Source organism: Hyaena hyaena, unplaced genomic scaffold (assembly GCF_003009895.1).
Source record: "Hyaena hyaena isolate Hyena2069 unplaced genomic scaffold, ASM300989v1 scaffold_192, whole genome shotgun sequence".
Classification (NCBI taxonomy): domain Eukaryota; kingdom Metazoa; phylum Chordata; class Mammalia; order Carnivora; family Hyaenidae; genus Hyaena; species Hyaena hyaena.
Genome location: NW_024080825.1, coordinates 507,981 through 529,423, shown reverse-complemented (window position 1 = coordinate 529,423; position 21,443 = coordinate 507,981). Strand labels below are relative to the sequence as shown.

At 44.6% G+C, this 21,443-nt stretch overlaps 1 protein-coding gene across 5 annotated transcripts in view; it reads left to right on the top strand.

Moving 5' to 3' along the window:
- Positions 1-1,918: 1,918 nt before the first annotated feature.
- FMNL3 (formin like 3) overlaps positions 1,919-21,443 on the top strand; it is a 54,567-nt gene continuing 35,042 nt past the window's right edge. For all 5 annotated transcript variants that reach the window (XM_039241426.1, XM_039241423.1, XM_039241425.1 and 2 more), the window contains exon 1: positions 1,919-2,307. In XM_039241426.1, the coding sequence (XP_039097357.1) occupies positions 2,182-2,307 (126 nt within the window). In that variant the 5' untranslated portion in view covers positions 1,919-2,181. The remainder of the gene's footprint in view (positions 2,308-21,443) is intronic.

Genomic DNA, 21,443 nt, shown 5'->3' with positions numbered 1-21,443 from the left:
GAAATCACTTAAAAATAAAATCTTAAAAAAAATAATGCAGACTAACTTGCAAAAGGTAATTTACCATCTTTAAGTAGCATCTATATGCTGATGATTTAAAAAATGATACTGCCAACCTGAATCTCCAAATTCATTTATATCCAATTGTCAAGTGGCTACCTCTATTTGGATGTCCAGTCAGCAAATCAAACTCATCATGGCCAATGCCTTATTCCTAATCTTCCTTTTCTGGTTTCTCCCTCAACAAACCTACTCCTTTCTCCATTTCAGTTAATGAAGACTCCATGTCCCAGTTGCTCAGGTCAAATACTTTGGAATTTTTGGTGAATTTGGGTGAATTCTTTTATTCACCCTCCACAGTCAAACTGCCAAACAATTCTATTGGCTCTACTTTCAAATCCAGCAAGAATTTGACTATTTCTGGGGCACCTGGCCAGCTCAGTCAGTAGAGCATGTGACTCTTGATCTCAGGGTTGTGAATTCAAGTCTCACGTTGGGCATGGAGCTTAATGCAATAATAAAAAAAAAGAATAAATAAATAAAGTTAGAGATAACTATCCTTGTATCTATAGACAAACTGTGGCAAGAAAAAAGTTTTTTAAAAAAAGAATTTGATCATTCCTCTCCATCTGTACAGCTACCTTGGTTCAAACCACCCACATCTCTTACCCATACTATTGTATTAACTGGTGTCCCTGGCCATGCCTCTATTCAGTTTGTTTCCCTTTTTTTTTTTAATGTTTACTTATTAGAGAGAGAGAGTGAGAGAGTGAACAGGAGAGGGGCAGAGAAAGAGGCGGACAGAGGATCCGAAGCAGGCTCTACATTGACAGCAGAGAGCCCAATGTGGGGCTTGAACCCACAAACCACGAGATCATGACCTGAGCCGAAGTCAGACCCTCAACTAACTGAGCCACCCATGTGCCCTGTTCAGTTTGTTTTCAATGCAAGAGTTATTATAGTCCTGTTAAAACATAGGTTAGGGGGTGCCTGGGTGGCTCAGTTGGTTAAGTGTCGAACTCTTGATCTCGGTTAAGGTCATGATCTCACAGTTTGTGAGATCCAGTCCTGCGTCAGGCTCTGAGCTGACAGTGTGGACCCTGCTTGGGATTCTCACTCTCCCTCTCTCTCTGCCTCTCCTCTGCTCATGCACACACACACACACACACACACACACACACACACACTCTCTCTCTCTCTCTCTCTCTCTCTCTTTCAAAATAAATATATAAACATTTAAAAAAAACCCACATAAGTTAGATCATATCATTCCTCTGCTCAAAGTCCTCAAATAGCTATGTATCGTACTTTGAGAAAAGCCAAAGTCATTATAGTAGCCTACAATGCGTGCACAGTATTTCTGATTACTTTCTGACCTCATCTTTTACGACTTTCTCTTGTTCATTGCATTCCAGCCATACTGCCTCCTTGCTATTCCTCTAACACATGAGGCATAGTAGCATCCAACTTCTCTTGTAGTTAACTTTACACACTATGCCCTATATTTTACCTATTTGTATACTTTACAAGCTCCTTGTGGAAAAGGGCTGGGTCCATTTCCCGGATGTCCAAGCAGGCGCCTCACACCTTCAGCAACCATGATGATTCGATTCGTACCGGGGCCGCCAGGGCGCGCTAGGCGCCAGGCGCGAGGCCACCGGGGGGCGGGAGGCACGGCGATTGGCAGGTACGGCCGTCAATCAGGGGCTTGGGGGCGGGGCGGGACGCCTGGGAGGCCTGTGGGCGGGAGGCGGGCCCTGCATGAATGGGGCTCGCGGCGCGCGGGCTGCAGTCGGCTCACGGGGGGGAAGCAGGAGACTCGGCCGGGAGTGGGTGGGAGGAAGCGAAGTTGGGGGGTGGGGCAGGGAAGGGGAAGAGCGCGAGGGGGCGGGGAGGGGCAGCGGCAGTAGCAGCGCGCCGAGAGCGGCGAGGCGGCTGGTGTGAGCTAGAGCGGTGGCCTCCGTGCGGGTCGCTTCGGTGCCGCTGTCCGCTGCGCTGCCTCCGCCCTCGCCGCGCGCCACCGACTGCGGGACCCTGAAGAGCTCCCAGCGCCCCTTACGGGGCAGAAGAGTCGAGACTAGTGGAGCCGGCGCTGAGGGAGGAGCCGGGTCGGAGCTGCCGAGCCCAAGGCCCCCGGGCGTGGAGGTGGGGGGCTGAGGCCCCCGAGGGGGCCCCGCCGCGATGGGCAACCTGGAGAGCGCCGAGGGGGGCCCGGGGGAGCCGCCTTCAGTCTCGCTGCTGCCGCCGCCCGGCAAGATGCCGATGCCTGAGCCCTGTGAACTGGAAGAGAGGTTCGCCCTGGTGCTGGTGAGAACTGAGCCCAGTCCCTTCCCCCTCTTACCGTCCCCGAGGTCCCAGCGCCCAGGGTAGGACTTTGCCTCGGTTCCCCCATTCGGCCCACCCCTTAAGGGGGGGGCTTCCGACAGACCCACTGCCTTCTTGGCAACCTCTGAGCAGCCGCTGGCTGCCCGACAGCCCCGTCGGGGACTTCTCGACCGCGGCCTCAACCGCTGGACACTATGGAGGAGGGGGTCCTCAGCCTGGGACCTCCCCAGGATCCACACTTCTCCCTCCTCCCAGCCCCCTTGTGCAACCCTCTCACTTCTCCCCAGTTCCCCGACAGCCTTCCTGGGTCCCTGGAATTCTCATTTCTAAGTCTCTGGCTGGTGCCAGGGGAATTGAGAAACTTGGGGCCGGCCCCTTCCTCAGCCTAAGTCAGGGTTCTCTGACTGGGGAGACTGCCTCTCTTGTTAATATGGAGGCTTCCCAGGGAGTGGGTCCCACTTCTAGTCCAGACCAGATGTTTGGGGGGAGAGAAGGGGGATGCAGAGGGGGCTGGGAGCTCTAGAAAGGGGTGGAATAAAGAGTGATGCCATTCTACTTATTTTCAGAATGGCCTGCAGGCATCCTGCAAAGTTATAGTGGATTTGCCTAAAAGGCTGAACATGTGGATAAGCCATTTCACCAGTGTATTTTTCCAATTGAAACAATACACAAACTATCCCGCCTCCCTTTCTCCTCCTTTTTATGTTAAGCCCTGGTGGCTGGTTTGTGTTCTTTGCCTGTGCTTCTTTTTAGCCTTTCTGTAGCTTCCCCAAAGACCTGTATAGATGAATTTTAAGCTGACTTTGGGATTCTCCTTTGGTATGGGAATTGGACATTGGTATCAATGGCCCTGTGGATAGAGAGGATCTGAGCTGATATCACTGAGATGGAGCCAGAAAATATGTTGGAGGTAAAAATGAAGTTTTGGAGAAAGAAAGTGAACTGGGTGACGGAACATTTGTTAAGTAGAGGTAAACCTTTCAGAAACTTGGAGAAATAGTTCTCAGTTCCTCAAAGAACTCTCTAAAGGAGTTAATGCTGCTGTTATTGTTGGTATGGACTGAAGGGCCGACTTTGCCTTTGCCCTTGAAGAGGGAATAGTTGTGGACTTAGCAGCCTTATTGGATTACATCTGCCTTGGGATAGGGAGATTAGATCTGTTGGCATCAGTGGGACTGTCTAGAGATCCTGGCCTCTCCAATGGAGAGCCTGACATTAGCCCACTGGTACCACAGCCAACTAAGAGGCATTCCTGGCACCTCTCTGCCCGTCAGCTCTGCAGAGGGCCAAAGGGATCTAGGCCACACATCCTGTGGCCCTCTGCATTTCCCTCAGCCTCCTCAAGGGGATGGGTGAGTCAGTGATTACTAATACGCTGTAGCCAACTCAGAGGCTGAGGAGGAGAGATTGGGATTTGGTGCCCTTGAGAACAAGAGCTCAACTGTTGAGGAAACGAGTGGGAGGGAATCTGTACTCCAGTGGGGGTGTGAAAACCCCCCAGTGAGCTGGCCCGAGGTAGTTACAGAAAATGGAGAGAAAGGGCTGGGTTGAGGTGGATTGGGTGGGGAGCTGTCTTAGGTAGGGGCTGCCAGGCCGTTGGTTGTGAGAGCTCAGAACCAGAGTCAATCATGTCCTTATTGGAACTAGGATGACAAGTTTGTTTAGTTAGTTGGCAAATTGATGGCTTAATATCCACAAAATGCACGTGTTGTCTTGATTACTAACCAGAGCACCCAGAGAGCACAGGTCAAGTCAGAGTCAGGACCACCCAGTTGCAAGTTATACTTTCTGTATAAAGTTTTGATTTGTTTCCTCTTGGCTTTTGTTTTGGTCTTTTTTCTGTGTGCCTGAGCTGCTGCTGCTGGCGGGGGGGGGGGGGGGGGGGGGGGGGGGGGGGGGGGGGGGGGGGGGGGGGGGGGGGGGGGCGGGTTGGGACAGGGCAGGCCAGGGCTGGTTAGCTGTCTTATGGGAGGAGGGCATTTTACCTCAGTTTTCCAACATAGGAAAATCATGCTTTCTTGGGAATTTGAGTTCTTCTCTGGGGATTCTTAAAGAACTCTCTTTCCTCTGCTTCTGAAACATGCCCTTTTTACTATCCTTCTTTCTACTGTCCCCCTGTTTGGGAACAGTAATAGCTGTTGGATATTTGAACCTAGAGCAAGCTCAGGTGTATTTCTTCAATAGTCAGGAGAAGCATATTGTAGTAGTATTATAGTAGAAAAAGCAAGGGCTGTCTTAGTAATTGTGTTAACCTCTCTAAGCCTCATCTATAAATTTTATAGATTTCCTTATCTAGAAAATGCGATAATAATTTCTGTCCTGGGAGGTTTATGAGAATTAGATGAGCCATGTATATAAGGCTCTTGGTACCCAGTAGGTACTCAATATAGATTCGATTTTTTTCTTGACTATGAGTCAGAGAAGCTGCTCCTTTCTTACTTTTTTCTTTCCCAGATTGTCAACATCACTATGATTGATTTGGTTTCTGAAAAAGCTATTTGGGAGTTTGTTGAGGCGACATACTGGTGTCCTGGTTAAGCGTATGGATGGATTTTCAAGTCAAAGTAGACTGAAATACTGGCCTCTCCACAGTCTCTGAAAAGTCTTAGAAAAGCGATTGAACTTAAGCAAATTGCTTAATATTTTTGAGTCCCAGTTTCTTATAAATGGGGGTAATAATAGCATTTGCCACATGAAGTTGCTTTGTGCATATAATGAAACTGGAAGTCAAGTACTTAGAGTCTGGCATCTACTATATGCGCAGTAAGTGGTAGCTTTTAAATTTGTAACTCTCAGCAGTGACTCAGATCTGAGATCACTTGTACTCCCAAAAAGGATTTTAAGTTTAGAAATCTGATGAAACCAATTACCCTATTCTGTATAGCTAGACTCAAGATATGATATTTGCTGTCAGATGGAGGGCTTCCCCCAATTCCAGTGTATCTGTGGAAACTCCCCCCTGAAAAGCACACTGGCTGGGAAAGTTGTATCATTGTGAGTCAAGACCACAGGCTCCCAGCTTTCTGGTATAGATACATGATCTGACCCACAGCCTCTCAGCCGAGTTGGAGAGCTCAGGGTCTGAGGCCATGAGGTGATTTGTTCAGGACACTGATGGCAAGAGTCCTAACCCAGCCCAGTCCCCTAATCCAAGGCTTCCCTACTGCTATGCTGGCATACTGATTCCCTTATCCCTGGAGGCAGCTGAGGTCCCTGATTGGTCACCTCTTTATTTTTATTTTTTTTTAATGTTTTTAATTTATTTCTGAGAGAGAGAAACAGTGTGAGCAGGGGAGGGTCAGAGAGAGAGGGAGACACAGAATCTGAAACAGGCTCCAGGCTCTGAGCTAGCTGTCAGCACAGAGCCTGATGTGGGGCTCGAACCCACAAACTGTGAGATCATGACCTGAGCTGAAATTGGATGCTTAACCGCTTAACCCAGGCAACCCCCTGATTGGCCACCTCTGATTGGGATTAGTTCCACCATTTATCCCATTTTCTGTACAGATAGTATTATTTTCTAGGTGTGCCCTAATATGAAAAAGGGTTGTGAATCTGTGTTATGTTCTTTCTTTGGGTTCCTTCCTTACCCCCTGTCTGAGCAGCAGCTCCTATTCTGTTGAGTACTGACAAGTTTAGGGATGGTGCAGCTATTGGAGCTTCTCTATTAATACCAGAATCAGAATCCATCTCCAGTCTGATAAAGCCCTAGTCTGTGTTTTGGTCCCAACTAGATCACTACCCAAGCTCAGTTTCTCAGAAACTAGTATTTTGGCCAGTACTGGCCTTTGCTTAAATAGAGAGGGGAGGCAGGGGGCTTTAAGAGCTTTGGAAGGATAGCTGTCTGCCCTTGTGTTTGCAGCCTCATTTCTCTCTTTGCTGACTTATTACAGACTTGAAACACAGTCTGAAGGTTCTGACGCCAGAAAAAACCCTGGATATCCCTCAGGAGGAGGCTGTCAGGGCAGTAGGGTGGGGTTGTATGACAGAGCCTGTCCCTGCCATGGGTCTTCCTCTCACATTTCCCTGGTGATGACTGATGGCTTGGGGTTTTGCTGTAAGTGTAGCATTGATGTGGGAGCTAAGCTAAGCTGGGTTCTAGTTCTCTAAGTGGCCTTGAGGACCTCCTTTGACACAGAAAGGGGCTGGGAACAACTTGGACTAAATATCAAGTTCCAAATGGCCATGGTGGAAATTTTTTTCCCAGCCCTGGGGATTGTGGTGAATTAGTTCAGGCTGAAATAGGACATGGGGGAGGGAAAGGACCCTTGACAGCAGCTGGTCTGAGGAACCCCCTTGCTCAGAGACCCCATTGAGAAGACCTTAGGAGCCTCATTCCTTTCACCTTCCCATATGACCCTGCCTTAGGCTGGGGGAAGGTGTGGGGTACGGGCATAGGACTGATGGAGTGGACTTCTTGTCATTTGGGAATGTTTTCTTTGCTCAAAGGGAGTTTCAGCTTTTTTTCTTTTTTTCTCTTCAAGTGATACTCTCATTCCCTAAGAAAAGTATGAGAGATTTAGAAAGGAGAAAAGATTAGAGATTTAGATTGAAGAAAAGCATCCACATTTTCTCTAGTTCCTTTACCAAATGGAGCCAGTATGTTTTAAAACTTTTTATATTTTTTCTCTGCATAAGGTTTTGTACAGTGTTGTAATATTGCTATATAGTTTTTTAATCCAGCCTGGGGTGTTTTTTGTTTGTTTGGGGGGGAGGGGTTTGGCTTTGTTATTTCACTAGTTTTCCCAGGCTAGTCATTGTAGACATTTTTAAATGCTTTACAGTGGTGCCTCAAGTGAATGTACCATTGTGTGCTTAATTGTTCTATCGTTGGACATTTAGGTTGTTTGCTTCTGTTTGCCATCATAAACAATGCTGTGATGATGGGGCACCCGGGTGGCTTAGTCGGTTAAGCGTCTGACTTTTGCTTAGGTCATGATCTCACGGTTCGTGGGTTCGAGCCCCGCGTCCGTCTCTGTGCTGACAGCCAGCTCAGAGCCTGGAGCCTGTTTCAGTCTGTGACTCCCTCTCTCTCTGACCCTCCCCTGCTCACGCTCTCTCTCTCTCTCTCCTAGAAATAAATAAAAACATTTAAAAAAAATTAAAAAAAAAACAATGCTGTGATGAACATCTTGGTGTATAAAACCCTTTTGATATTTACAGTTTTCCTTAGGATTGATGGAAACCCAAAATTGAACTTGCTAGGTGGTAGGATATAAAGTTTTTCAGGTCCTAAATACACATTGTCAAATGTTTTTTAGAGAGGGAGTAATGTGTGTGAGTATCCTCAAGGGGAGGGAGGAGGATTGAGAATAGCTTCTTTTCTCCTGATTATGACAATAATGCATGTTTGTTAAGCAAATTTAGAAGTTAAAAATATAACAAGTATAAACTGTATAGAAAAGAATAAAAGAGAGAATTAAGAGATGCCTGGGTAGCTCAGTTGGTTAAGCATCCAGCTTCAGCTCAGGTCATGATCTCACAGTCCGTGAGTTCAAGCCCCACACTGGGCTCTGTGCTAACAGCTCAGAGGTGGAGCCTGCTTCTGATTCTGTGTCTCCCTCTCTCTCTGCCCCTCCCCCACTCACATTCTGTCTCTCAAAAATGAATAAATGTTAAAAAAGTTTAAATAAAAAAAGAGAATTAAAATCACCTGTATTCTCACCATCTACTATTAACATTTTGATGTACTTCTATATATTTTAACAATTAGGATTATACTGTGCAAATTGTTTTGTAAACTGATTTTTATTTTACTATCTTAGGCATTTTCTCCTTTGTTTAAACATTCTTCAGTATTATAATTTCATGGCTGGATAGTGTTCCATAACACAGTACTTTCTTACTGTGTTATCTTATATTTCTCTTTTTTGCAACTATAAATAGCACCGTGAAGACTATCCTGTGCGCAAATATTTGTGTGCATCTCTGATTATTTATTTAGGATAAATTGCTAGAAATGTAATTATTGGGTCAAAGGGTATATGCTTTTTAAAGTCTTTTGAGAAATATGCTTCTAAAAAAGTTGTACTAGATAGCTTTTTCACTGTGTGCATCTCTCCCTTTCTCTGTAAGATAAACATTACTGGATGTTTAACATTTTAAAAACTTTGCCAATTTCATTAATGAGAAATGGTGTCTTGTTTTACTTTGCATTTTTCTTTCAGCATTTCATCATAAGTGTTTTGGCCATCTTTTGTTGGCCAAACAGAGATCTCTGCTCTCTGTTGGGGATTTATTACATACACATATTTATGTGCTCAACCAAATGAGCCACCCAGGTGCCCCAATATACATATTTCTATGTAACACATGTATACATTTCCACATTTTCATTATATAATTTTTTCACATATGAAAGAGCATATTATGTAAGATTAAAATGATTTAAAAAATGGACACTGGTGTATCCACTGTGGAGTTCTTGGAATTGCTTCCCATCCCTTAATTTCTTCTCCTTGCTGTTTTATCTGGGATGAAGAAACCTCTGGCTTGGGACTTGTTGGGTCTGGTACAAGTCTTCAGCTGGGACAGTCCAGGTGGCAGCCACACCAGTGTTTCAGAGCTCTGTCTGTGGGGAAACAACCGCTACAGCTGGTGAGAACAGGAACTGGTCGTGGTGGAAATAGCTAATCTTCAATGAAGTGAAAAAAGAAGCCAAGGTAGAAAGGAAATGAGACCACAGATCCTCCCCTGCCCCCGGGGTTGCCTGGGAAGGCTGGTTGGAGCCAGGGCCCTGCTTCTGTGGTCAAGACCAGAGTTCCGCCTCAGAACTGACTGCAGCCGGCTCCAGGGACAGCAGCACTGGCTGCCTGAAGTCAGTGTGTTAACTGGCTGGTCACCTCCATTCTAGGGAAGCATTTCTCCCAAGTCCGAGCTGAGCTGAAGCACTGCCAGGAAAAGGCCGGGGGTTCATTCCAGTTCGGAAATGCACTTCAGAGAAGAGGAAGGACCTTTTCCTTTGAAGATAAGAGAGGGTGCTGTCTCCACACAGCCCTCTGTCTCCCCCAGCTCCTTGCTGGGTACTTTAGTGCTCCCTCTTTGAATAGCACCAGTTGGGACCGTAAGGGGATTTTGTCATCCATGAAGAAGTGTGTTGCAGAATAGAGATGAACTGAGTAGCTAGAATTCCTGGGTTCCCTGTTCCAGTCTCTCTTTTGCTTCCCTCAGCAAAGCCACATCTTTGTATGTCGTTTTCCTTCCACAGGGGAGAATGAATCACCCAAGAAAGACGTGGAGCTGTCAAGCTGCCTCTCTGTCCTTGAGATACTCTGGTTTTCTTTGCCTCCCACCCTGCTCTCTACTCTTTTTATCGTTCAGAATCCTCTTTTTTTTCCAGATTCTCTCACCTTTTCTGTCTTCCATCCCCTCACAACAAAGTTGTGGGTTGGGTAGGAGAGGACCTGGATAGGGTTTTTTGGAAGCTCTTTTCCCTCCATCCCTAGCTTTACTACTCTGCATATTTCTCTCAGTTTATGAAGTACTCTGAGGTCCTTGAATGGTGTTGTAAATAATGTTCAGCACCACAAGGGGCTAGCAGAATTATTTACATGATGAATTTTGCCAGTAGAGGAAGGGTTTAGACTGTTTACAATGTGATGGTTCAGTTCTTGTCCTCATCTCTTCCTCCTGTCCCCTCTTCATTTCTTTTTTTTTTTTTAATGTTTTATTTATTTCTAGGAGAGAGAGAGAGAGAGACAGCATAAGCAGGGGAGGGTCAGAGAGAGAGGGAGTCACAGACTGAAACAGGCTCCAGGCTCTGAGCTGGCAGTCAGCACAGAGCCCGACACGGGGCCCGAACCCACGAACCGTGAGATCATGACCTAAGCAAAAGTCGGACGCTTAACCGACTAAGCCACCCAGGCGCCCCTCCCCTCTTCATTTCTTTTGCCACCTTTTCTCCCTCACCCAGAGTTGGGCTGGTAGTCTTGCCTTTGGTTCCCTAGAAGCATTAACACAGCTGGTATATATATTCTCTTTTTTTCCTACTTGCCTGTCAACCCAAGTCTAGACTAGAGAATGCCGTACCCTCCTCCACTTGCCCAGCACTTCTTTAAGTAAGAAGAGGGATGAGCCTGGTGTTTGGTACTTCAGGAGATGGTTATCTTGTTTTAAGGACTGCCTACCTACAGCTTAAAGCAGAGTAGTTTCTGCTCAGTTTTTACAAGCTTCTTAGCAGGGAGCTGGGGAGCCAATCTCTAGACCTTCCCAAGTGTTTCTCATGAAACTTTTTAAGAAGCATCTATTCTGTATGGACGTAGCTGGTTTGAGACTCTTGCTGGCTCTTTCTGAGCATGTGAATGGAAGAGCAACAGTTTTGGAATCAGAAGACTTTTTGTTTTTCAAGTTTTTATTTAAATTCCAGTTACTTAACATACAGTGTGGAATCAGAAGACGTAGATTCTGATCCCACCTTATTTATTTTTTAAATGTTTATTTTGAGAGAGAGGGAGCATACATGCATGCTTGTGGAATGGGGAAGAGCAGAGAGAAAGGGGGACAGAGAGAATCCCAAGCAGGCTCCGCACTGTCAGTGCGGAGCCTGACTTGTGACTCAATCCCATGAACTGTGAGATCATGACCTGAGCCGAAATCAAGAGTTGTACACTTAACCAGCTGAGCCACCCAGGCACCCCTCTGATCCTACTTTATAGCTTTTCCCCCCTTCTCAGCTGAATGACCTTCAGAAAAGGCTATTACATTTCTGAGCAAATTTCATTCTTTATGAAATAGGTGATGATAATACCTATCTTAGAGGGTTTGGTGGGTATTTATAGTAGAAAACATAGTGAAAATACTTTGTAACCTATAACAGCTCTACAAAGAAATGTTTGTGGCATATATATTACCCACTACACCAACTTCTCTCCCCAATCAATAAAATTCGTTGTCACGTGTAGGAGGTGTGATCCCAGGAGGGAGTTTTTGGAAACAAGTGAGGATATTTTGGTTATCACACTAACTGGGTGGTGGTATCAGCACTTAGTGCTGATGGCCAGGGATGTTAACTATCTTACAGTGTTTGGGTCAGGCCCCCACAGTAAAGAATCATCCTGTCCACATGCTGATAGCTCCCCTGCTGAGAATCATCATCTACTAATCTGCACCTCAGTTGTCTTGTGTCTCAGTTAGGGATAAAACTTCAGGTGCAGCAAAAGTGAAGGCAGAACCATAGGTTTTGGTACTTGCTTGATTTTCCCGGTTATGCCCTTAGGCAAGAAGTGGACCTCTTTTGTGACTTGTGTATTTAGGTTTAAGACCTGATTCCCTCTGTGCTTTGGGCCCTACCCGAAAATGTATCAAGGAGCAGTATGGGATGTGCATACTCCACTGCTGACCTTTACCCACCCCAGTTACCTCCTTAAGGCAGGGTAAAAATTCTTTTAAGTTGGGAATATGTTTGAGAGATCTTTCAACAATGCTTCTGAATCTTTTGGGTAACAGACCCTTTTTCAAATCTGATGAGACGTGTGACCCCTAGTTCTCCGTGCCCTAATGCATATGTGCACACACAATATTTTGGGAGGTTAAAGCTTATTCTTGGATCTGCTTAGGAATCTCTGGCTTTGAGCCTAGAGAAGTGGGAAGGTAGAGCTGGGTGAGTACATGATACAAGTACCCCTGATATTTTGTAAAGAGAAGAAGCCCTGGTTATCAGGTCAGATAAAATGATGTCTCTTGTTGGTGGTTCCAAACAAGAGAGCATGATGGAACTTGGCTGACTCCCATTCAGAGGGAGATATCCTGGCCCCTGGACATGTTGACTTAGTTTTAATTAAGGACACTGTGTGGTGGGGTCTGCCCTTTTAAACTACACCCTCAACCTCCGGGAACATATAGGTAGGGATGACAGGATGTACTTTGACAAACCAGGGGAACCAGTGGCATCCTTGCAGTGAGACCCAAAGGTTAGCTCATATCCTGTGTTTGGAGGTAGTACCTGCCTAAAATGGCAACTACCTCCTGCAGGCCTAAATTCTCTGGGAATATCCAGGCAGTCGGCTTCCCAGGGTATGGCTAAGAGGGAACTGTGAACAAGCAGTCTCTAGCAGTTTCTTTTATGCTTAAATCCTCTTGTTTTCTACTTTACAACAGCCACTACTACTACTACTACTACTACTACTACTACTACTACGTCTACTACTACTACAACTACAGCTAAAAGACTTTTAAATGACCTATATGTTTTATGTTTTTTGACTGCTCAGAATATTTCATAGTAAAATCTTAGAAGAAAAATTCAGATCTTTTCAGGAGGCTTATTATGAAAAAAAGTTTTTTTTCAAGATAACATTAAAAACATTTTTTTTCTGGGTAGAGTCTCCCATCTCATCCTTAGAGGAATAGCTCGGTTTCTGGTTTCCACCAAATCCCTCAGTTTAACTTGCATAGGTTAAGGAAAGAGAATTAACATTTGTTGGGTATATGCCACGTGTTTTACATGTGTTATATCAGCATTTATTTCACGTCTGTTTTACAGGTGATGAAACCAGGGCTCAGAACTGTTAACTAACCTAGAGAAGGTCTCAACTTAAATGTCACTTACTTAGAGGAGCCTTTAGCAAAACTTTTCAGTTAGATTTTTTTGTTCATGTTAAAATGACTGCTAGAAATACGACTTCTAAAAAAGGCTTAATCTTTGATTGTATATGTAGATTTTTTTTTAATGCATAGAAACATTTCTGGAAGCATACAAATAGAGCTAATTAGAGTGGTTATCTCTGGGATGGAAGGAGGGAACCATATTGGAAGGAATAGGAAAGTCCAAAGGAATTTAATTTACCTTTACCTACAATGTTTACATTTTTTACAAGGAGAATGTACTTATGTGTTAGTTATGTAATTAAAAGTCCAAGGAAAGAAAAATATTCTTAATCTCACTTAAAGTCAAGGAAAAGAACATTAAAAATACACATTTTTTGTACTAATCATCACAAATTGTGAAATTTTAGAGATTGATAATGTCTGTAGTTGTCTTTAATGGTACAATAATACACTATTAATGGTAGGGTAATTTTGTAGAGACTTTTTAGGAGGCATTTTAGTAGAGACTTTTTGGAAGGCATTGTCTATCAATTTAAAACGTGCATACTCTTTAACCAGGTAATCTTCTAGAAAACTGTCCTGTAGAACTGTTTATACATGTACATGAAGGTACATGTAAAGGATCCTCAGGGTTGCATTGTTTAACAGTAAAAAACTGGGAACAACCTGATGGTCTATTTTGTGCCTAAATCTATTCCTCTTCCATTTACCTAGTTACTCAAGGCAAATGCTGGGAGTTATCCTTAATTTTTTCCTTCTCCCTTTCCCATACCCTGTCAGCAAGCCCTGCTGATTCCATTTCCAAAAATATGGCTGAGAGCTACCCATTCTCTCTATCTCTACTGCCACTGCCTCAGTCCAAGCAATATCAGCTCTTGCTTGTATTATATCCAACCAACTGGCCTCCCAACTTCCTCTATTGCCCCTTCCTCCTATTCATTCTTCATAAAGCAGCCAAATTTAAAATCTAAATCACATAGCATCTTTCCCCTGCCTAAAACCTTTATTGGCTTCCTTTTGTACATACAAAAAAAAATCAAACTTCTGGCGTTGGTCCTTAAGATTGTACATTATTTGGTCCTGCCGACCTCTTCAACCTCACTCACCCTCCTGTTTATCAAGCCCTATGTTAGCCTTCTCTCATTTCAGTGCAAGCGCTTTTTTGTCTCAGGGCCTTTGCACAAGCTATTTCCTCTTCTGGATTTCTTCAAATGACTTGATCCAGCTTATACTTCAGGTCTCAGTTAAAAAATAAAAAATAAAAATGCCACCTATTAAAAAAAAAAAAGCCACCTCTCAGAGAGGCTTTCCTCACTTAGCATCTTACTTATTTCTTTTGTATTGTTTTTTGTTTTTAAATTATTTGTTGATTACTTATTTATTCTCTATCTCCTGAACCTGTTGACTCCATGAGGGTGGAGACTGTATGTATGCTTATCACCTTACAGCCAAATAACTGACACTGGGTAGGCTCTCAGTAAATGGCTGTGGCTGATGGGAATCTCCAAGCTTTGTGTGTTTATGTGTAAATATAATCATCTAAGAAAGCAATTAAAAGAAGATTGTGTATAGTGCTTTATAAGTCACACATGTTTAAATGTAAACACATAGAAAAAAAGCCTGGAAGAATCAACACAAACTGTCAATTGTACTGACCCTTGGAGGGGAATGGATAGAGTTGGAGGCTGAACAGTGACTCATTTTTTATTCTGTAAGCTTTTGATTTGATTGATTTTTTTTTTTTTTTTTTTACATATGTACTCATGTATTTATTCCTCCTCTGAGGGAAAAAGGGGGAAAATAGGGGAGGAGCACTTAACTTTTATTGCAAAAATGAAATGAAATATTGCAAAAATATTCTTATTCTCTGCACTAAGGTGAAAGAAGAGAGTAAGAGGGAGAAAGGACACCAGTGGGGTCAGCAACTGTCTGCAGCCCATTCCCTGGCCTATGCTGAGATGGCATTAGTTTTTAGAGTAGAAAGACTCCTAGGAGATGCTCTTCTGTCCTGAGGCTGTATTTCAAATTCTTTAATGCAGTCCTGATCTTTGTCCCTAGACATAGCCAGGTTGTGTATTTTTAGCCTCTTTTATTTCTAAGACAGTGAAAGCTGTACCTCCAGCCTTAGCAGAGCTGTAGCCAGTGAAGTCAGCAATGAGAATAAACTTGAGCCCTGGATTTCACTGCAGCTAAGTTTCTCAAAGTCAAGTCAGTTTAACAGCCCTGACCCCCATGGAAGCCACATTCTCTAGATTTTTGTCTCTCAGGAATACAGATAGCTAATTATTTTCATAGCTAATGTTTCCTAGTGCTGATGGGGTGCCAGGCACCGTGTAGAGCTCTTCACACATCATCTCATTTAATCATCACAATTGTATGAGGTAGTTATTATTCTATCCATTTTATAGATGAGGAAGCTGAAGTCCAGGGAGGTTAAGGAGCTCACTTAGGATCACACAGTTAGTAAGTGGTGACGTCAGGATTTGAATCCAAGCAGTCTGATTCCAAGCCCGTGTTCTGAACTATTGTTTCCTTCTCTTTCCAGAGTCAGCCCTGAGTGCTACTTTGGAGGGGATTGTGTAGGTTAAGGCAGAATATGGGAAATTCCAGGGGCACCTGGGTGGCTCAGTCGGTTGAGCATCTGACTTCAGCTCAGGTCATGATCTCACAGTTTGTGAGTTTAAGTCCCACATCAGGCTCGCTGCTGTCAGCCTGTCAGCACAGAGCCCACTTCAGATCCCCTGTCTCCCTCTATCTGCCCCTCTTCCAATTGTGCTCTCCCCCAAAATAAATATTAAAAAAGAAAAAAAGAATATATGGGAATTTCCAGAACATGTCTTCCTTTGCTAAGAGGTGAGGTGGGAAGATTTAGACTTTGGAATCAGCCAGACTTACCCCACTAGGACAATGGCTGTTCAAGTGTTTTGGTTTTGGTTTTTGGGGGTTTTTGTTTTGTTTTGTTTTTTCTCACTATGTGCCAGCGATATCACTGGGTATACAGTGGTGAAAAAACAAATATCACCTCTGCCTCTGTGGAATTTAGAGGGAAAGACAGATATTAAGCAGATAAATATTTAATTGCAAATTATGATAATGTCCTTGGAGGCAAAGAACCAGTTGTCAGGATAGTGCATAACAAAGATTCCCCCTAAATGAAGGCCAAAAATAACCTTGGAAGTTTAGGAGAGATTTTCTGCTTTCATTTCATTTTTCTGCCTTTCCTGATTTATTAAGAAAATGTGTCTTAGGTGACTGCTTTGAACATAGCACTTTCCTGAGTACTTCAGAGAATTCCAAAGAAATAGAAGACAATCCTCACTATCTAAGCTGAAGAGAAAAATATGTACTTAGAACTGTACTTTAAACAAGAGTGTTCCTCAGATTGTCTACAAGACTCTCTGTGTACCTTATCCATAACATGTGCATCTAGTCACATGCATTTGTGAAGGCCAAATGAGATCATGAGGTAATGGGGTGTCACATAGGTATAAGTACAGAAGGATTGGTGTGTCAGAGGATTGCTAGTCAGGCAGTACTACTCTAAGGAGGACAGTGGACTTCCAGTCAGGTCTTAAAGGTGACAGGTATAGATCAAGAGTGAAGAGGCTCTTATAGGCCAGAGCAGATGGGAGGAGATTAAAGAGATTAAAGAGGAAGAACAAGCTAGCCATGTGAGGGGCAGCCAGGAACTCTGCTGCTAGGACAGAGGACCCTAGTTACAGACAGAGGGTGAGCTTGGGTGAGGATGGATGGGCAGTTCACAAAGGGTTGTGTCGGAAGAGTCCCTGATTGTTGGAAAAGGCTGTGGAGGCCTTCTTGCCTAGGCTTTCAATGGGGAACAGAGATTAGTTGGTAAGTGGCTCATAGCCATTCATGGGTATGCTCTTTAAGTTGGACGATTGACATATAGGAGAAATGAATGGTGACTCAGTCCTTATAGATTAGCAAGTCAGAATAATTTCATGTAAGTACAGCTGGATAGATGATGATTCATATGTTACCCCTGAACTGCAGAAGTCCAAAAATTTAAAAGATTCCACCTCTAGCCACCAGGTTTTGGGCAAATCTCTCTTGCCTTTTAGGATGAAATCTTATCTTGAACTAAATAATTTGTATTATTATTAAAACATTTTTTAAGTTTATTTATTTTTGAGAGACAGGGAGAGAGCATGAGCAGGGAAGGGGCAGAGAGAGAGGGAGAGACACAGAATCTGAAGCAGGCTCCAGGCTTTGAGTTGTCAGCACAGAGCCCGACGCAGGGCTTGGACCCATAGACTGTGAGATCATGACCTGAGCCGTAGTCGGATGCCCAACCGACTGAGCCACCCAGGCACCCCAGTAATTTGTATTATTAACAATGCCTTGTTCACAGTAGGTGCTCAATAAATGTAGTTCATTGTATAGTAATAGTATCTAGTATTTGTGAGCCACTTTCTACCTGCTAGTGTTTTCTTACACACTATTGGGGTGTGGAGGGTAGGAGGATAGTACCATACCCTCTTCCAGCTAGTCATTGAGGCCAGACACCTGGGAGTCACTCTAGGCTACTGTTCCTCTCACCTTCTCTCCATATGTACTGCCAGGCTATAGTTGGTCCTCTTCAGTTACCTGGTCTGTTGTAACAGATTCCTTAGTGGTCTCTCAACCCCAGTCTTGCAGACCTGCCTGCCCTGACCCATCACATAACCGTATGTAAACACCTTGGGGAAGGGTTTTCTAGGAAGAGAGAACAATCTGTGCAAAGCCAGAGAGTGGGAAACAGCTTTGCACCGTTGTGGACCTGAAGGAACGTCAGATTGGTTAACAAGGATGCTTGGAGAGAGGTGAGCAGGGCCCAGGTCATGGGGGACCTTGTCAGCCTTGGTAAGGAGTTTGGATATTAATTGTAGGGGGAGTGACCTGATCTGCTTTATAATGTTAAGAGTTCACAATGGCTGCTGTGTGGAGTGTCCTGGAATCTGGCTCCTCTCTGGGCAGCGTCGTGGCCTGCGCGAGACCAGGCACCTCACTCGACTTTGCCCAGCAGAGTGATTGTGCCCTCTGTCCTTTCAGGTTTGACTGGTGCCCAGTCCTCACTCCTGTACCCACCCTCAGGCCAGAAAGGGCAGTGCCTGTGCTAAGCTGGCCTCACTGTTTGGTGTGCCTGCCAGTGGCCTGAGCCTATAATTTGGCGGGTTGGCTGGTTACAAAAATAAAAAGTGCGACCTATAACTAAAGCTGAGTGGATTCAGTAAAGAGGGAGCTTTTAATTTGCAGAGGTCCTGGGCTGTATTTAAGTGGAGGAGAAATGTGTCTCCTCCCTAGGAGCTGCTCCATTTTCTCCCTTTAGTACCTGCTCTGGGGAGGGTTGGGGTTTTGGGGGTCTGGGAGGTGAGCTGTGCAGGACGTTAGGCAGATATTTGGAAGGGATGTAAGGGTTCAACAAAAGGTTTGATGGGGCTTCCTGTGAAGTCAATATTATTCAGTCTTCTTATATAGCCCACTGGGATAGAAGTAGAGTTTTTAAGTGATCTATTTATTTATTCATTCATTCGTTAATTCATTCATTCAACAAAGTTCATTGAGTGTTTGCTCTGTATCTTAGGCACTAGGGATACCATAGTAAATGAAGGAGACAAACTTGCCCCACAGAGTTCATGCTGTTGGGGCGAACAGCAAACAAATGTATAGGTATGCAGTATAGCATTAGTTAGCAGTAAGAGCCACGAAGAAGAAGGTAAGAAGAGTTATGGGGGCAATATCTTAGATAAGGTGGCAAGGCACTCTTGGGGGATGAGGTGCAAGAGAAAGTGAAGGACTACTTTCTGTGGACTCTGCATCCCAGCTCCTGAAGGAGTGTGTCTCAAGGAGGAGGCTCCCTGGGGAAGCACAGCCAGTCTGGACAAGGGTCCGATTAGTGCTCATCTGGAGGCACAGCTGGTTCCTACCCCTAGGTGGGTCCCAGTCAGAGTCTGTGGTTGTCTCTTTCCCTGCTCCACTTGTCAGAGCCATCTGCAGGGCTGGGCAGGGTCTTGACTGATTGTAAATAGATATTTGTCTTTCAAGGGCTCCTTAGGCCTGATTCTCAAGATTTCCTGACGTCATTCTGTGTGTTCTTAGCCAGCGGAAGAAGAAGAAATCTGACCTGGCAAACTGCAGGGAGTTCAGGGATTCCTTTTGCTTGTTCAGCCAGACCTTTTGCAAGAGCTTTTGGGCTCAATGAATCTGGATTTGAACCCTGGTTCTGCCATATATTATCTCTGTGACCTTGGGCCAGGGCCTTAACTTCCTGAGCCTTAGTTTCTTTATATAATCAGGATAATAATACTTGGCTCCTAGGGATTTTGTGAGGATTAAGTAACATATGTAAAGGATCCATAGCAGTGTCTGGCATACTGGGTGTTCAATAAATTTTAAGTAGAAATAGTCAAAGACCACTAACCTCATAAAGTCAGGGATCTAGTATTAAGGAGCCCAATAAGAATATTCAAGAAATATGAATTATTGTTGACAGGTAGAGATTCGTTTTATGTACCTCAAGTGGTAAAATCACTGAACTGCACACCACACAATAGTCACCTTGCTTTCCCACTTGATAATGTTGGCCTTGTTGTGACCTATCCACAGGCCTTAGGATCTCTAGGAACCAGCATAGCCCTTGACCCGTCCTTTAGCACATTTCATTTCTTTCTTATGCAGCCATGGAAGGATCAGACTTTAAGAGCCTTCTGGACTGGGGCATTTAGCAAGGCCAGAACAGCTAGCATACGCGTGCCCAGGTCCAGAACTGTGCTCCTGGAACAGTATTGAACTCTAAGGTGGTAGGGGCCACTCTTATGTGGGTTCGTTCGCAGATTGGAGATCATATACTCCCTTTCCCTCAGTGCCAGCCTTAGAGTGAGGCCCATACAACTAATGGAAGGATGAGAGCTAAATGGGGAAGAGCATCTTTGTTTAAACCTTCTGTGTCCAGAATATGCTTGAGCCCCTTACTTTGGACATGCTTCTTGTTTGTGGTTGTGGTTATTTTGTTTTTACTTGCTGCTCAGCAGAATCAGCATCACACAAGCACTCATTATCCTCAGGCCCTTGGCAGTCAGGGCACTTGGTGAATCCCTTGTAAAGTGCTCACGTCTGCAGATTATTTTCCAATGCATCTGGCATGAGTTCCAGAATGATGGTCCAATAGCAGCTATTACTTGCTCCCTTTGGGTTGGCTAATTACTGCTGGTATCACGGGTGACTAAGGAGGTAAGAATCTGTGCTTTTATGGGACAGCTCGTCCTGGTAAGCTCCCAAAGCATTTATTTGTCATTTCCCCAGAATATCCTCATTAAAAGTTTTGAGCATAACCTCAGCAGGTAAGCTAGACAGTGTCTAGCGGCATTTGGCTTTTCAGTTGATTCTTTCCAAGAATTGTAAAAAAGTCATCTAGTACCTGTTGCTGCGGATGCCCAGGGAAATATCAAGATAGTGTTATAACATTATGAAAATATTACCAGCTGCTTCTGATTGTCTTGGAGGCAGGAGGGCAGCTTACTCCAGCTTTATTCTATGGCAAGGCAGGCAATGATTCACATCAGTATTCTGGAGGGCCTCTGGGGCTGTGAACTGAGAATGGTTACGGTGTCATCTTCCCTGCCTAGAGAGGGGAGAAGGACACAATGCTAGCCCTCAGAGATTCGCTGAGTGCAGCCTGGTCTTCATTCACGCAGTAAGTATTTATTGAGCACTTAGAATTATGTTAAGTGTTAAGAAAAGTAAAGATGACTAAGACCATGTCTGCCCCCAGGAGTTCAGTCTAGAGTGGGAGACAAACACACTAAATGTATAATTGTAGTATACAGCTTGGGACGTGCAATGGTATAGATAATGCAGGAGTATCTGGGGAGCATAGAAGAGAGGTGGGGCTCGGGGAATGCTGCCTGTGGGAGGAAATCTGTGCTGGCTAAAGGGATAATTAGGAGTTGGAGAGAAGTGTAGGAGAGAAAGCATTCTAGGTAGAGGGGACAGTGTGAACAGAGGCAGCAAGGTGAGGCAGAGCAGATATGTCAAAAATCCTCATGCAGCCACTTGGGGTTGTTGGAGCGTACGGTGTCAGTCAGAATGGTGGGAAAGAAGACAAGAGTTGTAAGGAGGTTTTGAATGCTGTGCGGGAAGGGACTGTACTTCCTGCTTTTTGTACAGAGTGACATGGTCAGATTTTGAGTTGTGGATCGGTCAGTCTGGCAGCCATGGGTGGGAATCAGAATTGGAGGTGGGCACCCAAGTGGGAGGCCTTGGTAGCGGATTGATGGTAATGGGAGCCTGAATCAGGGCTGGTATGTGTGATGGAGACCATGGGACAGAGTTGATAGGTAGTTACAAAAATTAAATTTCAGGGACTTGGGGCGCCTGGGTGGCCCAGTCGGTTGAGTGTCTGACTCTTGATTTTGACCCAGATCATGATCTTAGGGTTGTGGGATCAAGCCCCAGGTTGGGCTCTGTGCTGGGCGTGGTGCCTGCTTGACATTCTTTCTCTCCCTCTCTCTCTACCCCTCTCCCCAAATTGAGGGGACTTACATTGGGAAGATAGAGATGAGCGACAAGGGAGG